Source organism: Etheostoma spectabile, chromosome 17 (genome assembly GCF_008692095.1).
Source record: "Etheostoma spectabile isolate EspeVRDwgs_2016 chromosome 17, UIUC_Espe_1.0, whole genome shotgun sequence".
Classification (NCBI taxonomy): domain Eukaryota; kingdom Metazoa; phylum Chordata; class Actinopteri; order Perciformes; family Percidae; genus Etheostoma; species Etheostoma spectabile.
The window spans coordinates 4,143,035-4,147,842 of record NC_045749.1 but is presented as its reverse complement, the minus strand read 5'-3'; the positions used below and the strand labels follow the sequence as shown (position 1 = coordinate 4,147,842).

Below are 4,808 nucleotides of genomic sequence, written 5' to 3'. Positions count from 1 at the left end.
GATACAGTATTGCCACTGAAAATATTGTGTTACTATGCTGTATCAGTTTCGCCCCCAGGTCACCCCTAGTATCAACACTGAACACTTTTTTGGTACTAACTGTGTCTATAGTTTCGAGTATAGATAAAAGGATGCGTGCTCATATGTTTTTTTGATAAGACTCATTTGATTAGTTTCTGATATAAAATCATAATTAACATTGTGGTTTTGTTGTCACATGCGACTGTGTAGCTGTCGAGGGGATGAATCAAGTTTATTACATTTAAGTGAAGGCTGTTTACCTTGGGGGAAGAGGAGGCCAGCTCTCTCCCCATCACCGCTGCAACTGGGCTGGGCCCGACTTGCTGGGCTCTCTCCCTGTCTGGGCTAGAGCTGGGTTTGGGAGCTGGCGCACTTGGGCCAAGGCCAGGGCTGGAACTTGGGAGCGGTGGAGCCCTCCTCTTCTGGCCGCTGCCCACATCCAGGGACGTGCTGCCAGCGGAGGGCTGCACAGGGCTTGATGTCCTTGGCTCGTAGAACGGGTTGGATCTGAGAAAGGAGGGAGAGGTGACAGGCGAGCACAAGGCAAGATGTCATGTTAGAAAGTGCATGGGTCTAACACAGACTGCAATGTTTTTTGAACTTGAATATGAATATAGTGATGTGTGCAGTGTGTGAAATTATTAAGATTTATATGACCTTTTTCCTCAAAGACCAACAACAAGTCACCAAAACTGTCAACATTGCAAGAAATAACAAAAACTGCCAGAAGGATTTATATAGACAAAATACATAAAAAAGTGCAATTGATACAACACATAATTAGGCATTATTTGGCTATGGATATTACAGCAAATTGATTCAGTGGCACTTTACATAAAGACTAGAGAGCACACAAGAAACATTATACATTCCTATAGCTAGCCATGAATTGGCAGCACTATTTAAACCCATCTTTGGCTCCAACTGCCCATTGTTTAGTTAAAGGAAATTGCTACATGGAAACAAGAGTTTGGTGCAATACAATGAACAACACACACAACTGGTAGGGTAATAGAAGATGCAGGTGCACTGAGGTCAGGTCTGTGTGACCTCATATCCTTACTGCCCAAGGTGGGCTACTGACAGACAGGCAGGAGCACGAAGGCATACACACACATGCAAGCATGCACTGACACACACGCACACACACACACACACATACCTTAGTGTTATCAATATACAGGCATGCTTGTGGCACTGAAAGCAGGGGCAAGTTCTTGAGACATTCACTCAACATGGGACAAGCAATCCTAAGCAAACAAGCAAATTGGATGGAGAGAGTGGGGGTGAGAGCGAGAGTGAGAATGAAAAAAGCTGATTGACTAGGTATCTGTCTGAAAGAGAAGGTTAGAGCAACTCAGTGTCTATCTAACCACAGAGCGATACGAAGAGGGGAAAAAAGAAGGAAATGAAGAAAAGAAAAGAAAAGCAGGCAGGCCTATAGAGCGATTTTAACAGACCAGTGCTGGCTAAAAGACATGTGAAAGGGCTTCAGTCAAAACAATGCATTGCCCTCCTGAACTTTCTATTCAACAGAGAATGGCTCTTGGTGTAAGAGATGGAGCAAAAGAAACATACCAGTCAATAACCTGTCCGTCTTTAGACAGCCAAAAGGACTGAAACATATGGCTATATCTGTGTGACAGCTTTGCTCAACAGCCACAATCTACAAGTTTACATTCACAATTTAGGCATGGCCACTCGTCTACATAAGTTGTCTGTGTAGTGCTGAGTGTGACTGCAGAGGGATCTAGAAAGATTTCAATTTTGTTCAAGTTCTTAGTCACTGATCAAAGGGTATCATAAAAACTTGCTGAGGTCAAAACAGATGGCCCCTTTTTGACAGGATGGTTTATTTTACTTATAAAGCCACACCTCTGCCAAGTGAGTAGCGAAAATGATTTGACTTTTATTTATTTCTCAAAGATCAGTTTCACTACCAGTTCTGCTGTCGTTGATTTATTGAATGTTTTTGTTTTCTTGATAGGAGACACACATTGCAGATGCACTTTGCCATCTACTGATGTACTATTCAATGCATTATGTAAAAATGTTCTTGCTTATGAAGCCGTTTGTCACTGAACCTAACTGACAGCGTAGAAACACTGAAGTGATGTAAAACTGTACGATGAAGGATGGGGAGGAGGTAGGATTCGAGAGGAGAGGTGAAATAAAAATGAGCAGAGCTTAAGGAAGGAAGTTTAGGAAGATGGCAAGGAGGTAAAGTATGGGGCAACAAGTTGATATGGGAGAGAGGAAAGGAAGGATCGACAAAGGAGGCAAGAGAGGGAGACAAGGTTAAAGAATGCAGTGAAACAACAGGGCCCTTGTTCCCGTCAATAGAGCTCCCTCGTCACTCTGCCATGAAAGAGGGGGGGGGGAGTACCCCTTTTAAAGGAGGGGTGTGCAAGACTTGGCCTGCCAACAGCAATCAAGCTGGGCAGGCTGAATCCTTCCAGACTGATTCTACTATGGGCTATTCTGCTGTTATGCTCAACAGTTTAGGAAAGAGTGTTTATCCAAATCCCTCTAGCAAACAATATAACATAGGCTTCACTACTCTGACACACACAAAAAAACCTGTACATATAATGACAAGGGCTTCAGGTCTCTGAATATTGTGCCAATGCAAGTGGCAGTGTAACTAATGCAAATCAAAGTGGGAAAATTCACGTAGTTCACCATTTCCTCTGTCAGCTAATTGAAAATATTAAAATATGAAGAATTGGGACATAATGAAGACATAGAGTCTTACTCATCAAGCTCCTCCTCCTCGTTGTGAGAGATGTTGGCGTATAAGTACTTGCTCATGTCGACAGGCCGTACTCCTTTCCTTTGCCTGGGTTTGGGGGGTTCTGGGTCTGGCTGGAGGTCCATGTCCTGGTCGGGCTCATCGAAGGGGTTTGCTGGAGGTGTTCCAGTCCCAGGTTCATCTGGCTCATCAAACGGATTTGAGGGGTCGTGGCCATAGAAGGATTCATCATCAGCTCGCTGCCTCAAGACCAGCTGGGCAGGGGGCTCTGCTTGGCAGAAAGGAGAAAGCACCGACTGCATGTACAACACATACTATAAGAGACTTGTAAAACACTTACAATGGCCCAATATTATAATTTTTATTTGAGAAGGACTTTGGTTGCTTGTCAGTCAAAATAAATGTGACAGTAGTCCTGGTAACTAGCTAAGCATTATGGACTTTCCTGCCTATTTGCTTTCTTATATTGTTTTTTAAAATACCTTATAACAAGCTGAGCCACAAATCAACCATGTGATTCCGTCTGGATTGTTTTATTATGCTAATGTCAGTAGTATTTGCTTCCAATCAGATGTCTACGTCCATTTCCTTATATCAATTAACATTCACATTTTGTAGTTTGTTTATCCATATTTGGTTTACATTAATTCACTTAGAAGACAATTAAGACTAATATATGGTTATTTGTATAAGTCCAACTCATTGCCTAATTCAAAAAGGCACATTTTTGTGTGCCAAGAAAGTAGATAAAAAAATAAATAACTTGCACAAGAAAGCAAAAAGCTAGACTCATACAGACAATACGGTTCAGATTAAACAAGCAAACAAGCATCAAAGTGGGAGCTTTATGTGTGTGGGAGCATGCCTCTCAAAAAATAATCTATACTAGTACACCTGGCTACACAGGTGGTCAGACTAAAATATTGGTTTAGCTGTCTGACTGAAAGCCTTAAAGCCTACCTGCTATAGTTACACATGACTACACACATTCAAGGAATGTGCACATCCAAAACTGTCAACTTGTACCACCTGTCATTCCACTAACACTCCCCAAAATAAACACTTTTATTGTGGTAACATTACTTCATAATGAGACCAAAGCCTAAAACCAGCCAGAATTTTAGAGGCAACGTCCTTATACCACAAGAAAATCGGATTGAATATGTTTTTGTCACATGCTGACAGAGTTGAACATACCTTCCTCGTCAGGATCACCAAACGGGTTGAGGTGGTTAGGATGAAGGTCGCCATCAGGTTCATCGAAGGGATTTGTGCCCATGTCAGGAGACGCTTCCTGATCCTCGTCTTCCAGGAAGTTCAGCTTGTTGATGAGCTCTGTTGCCACAGAGTCAAACATAAAGTCATAAGCACGAACCGCAGACAACAGAGTCTCAAAATAAAGGCTACAAAACAATACATTTCCCCAAATGAAATGAATACAAACATTCACAAAACCAAATATACCAATATCTGCACTTTGGAGTGAACCACGAGCGTAAAGACCATTTAGTCTTGTGGAAGTAATCTTACTGAGAAGCGGCGCCTAAACTTTTCTGTGCTCCTCTGTCACCTCAGCCCACTTCAATGCATGTGCAGGCATTCTGGAACAATTTGTGTGGTATGGAGGGGTTACTGTGGGAAACAGTAAGGCAGTAGAGAGTTGCTATGGAGATCCCGGTTGGGAAGGCGGAGATTTGTCCAATTTATCTTCATCATCCTCACTGTAGCTCAATCACATGCTGCCAGGGTGTCGGTCAGTTTGAAAAGAGTTTAAATGTGTGTGAAGTAGATGCCAAGAAGTGGTGCTGAGCGCTATGTCAGAATGTGAAAAAGTGCTCTGTGAGTGTGTATCCTTTGGTCTATATGTAGGTTGGCTATGTGAAGTAGTGGTAGCTGATAAGAGGTCCAGCACTTTTCCTTGCTTCTTACTGACAACATTCATGACCCTTTTTAGGCCATGGAAAGTGTACTTGTGCATGGGTAAGCACTTACATACATCTGTGTGTGTGTGTGTGTGTGTGTGTGTGTGTGTGTG

General features: G+C 42.5%; 1 protein-coding gene across 8 annotated transcripts in view; it reads right to left on the bottom strand.

Moving 5' to 3' along the window:
* Positions 1-4,808, bottom strand: part of ehbp1 (EH domain binding protein 1) — a 147,587-nt gene that overhangs the window by 90,696 nt on the left and 52,083 nt on the right. For 7 of the 8 annotated variants that reach the window (XM_032540855.1, XM_032540856.1, XM_032540857.1 and 4 more), the window contains 3 exons: positions 3,971-4,108; positions 2,777-3,041; positions 282-528 (listed from right to left, as the gene is read on the bottom strand). In XM_032540855.1, coding sequence (XP_032396746.1) covers positions 282-528; positions 2,777-3,041; positions 3,971-4,108 — 650 coding nt within the window. The remainder of the gene's footprint in view (positions 1-281; positions 529-2,776; positions 3,042-3,970; positions 4,109-4,808) is intronic. The other variant, XM_032540858.1, reaches the window with a different exon arrangement.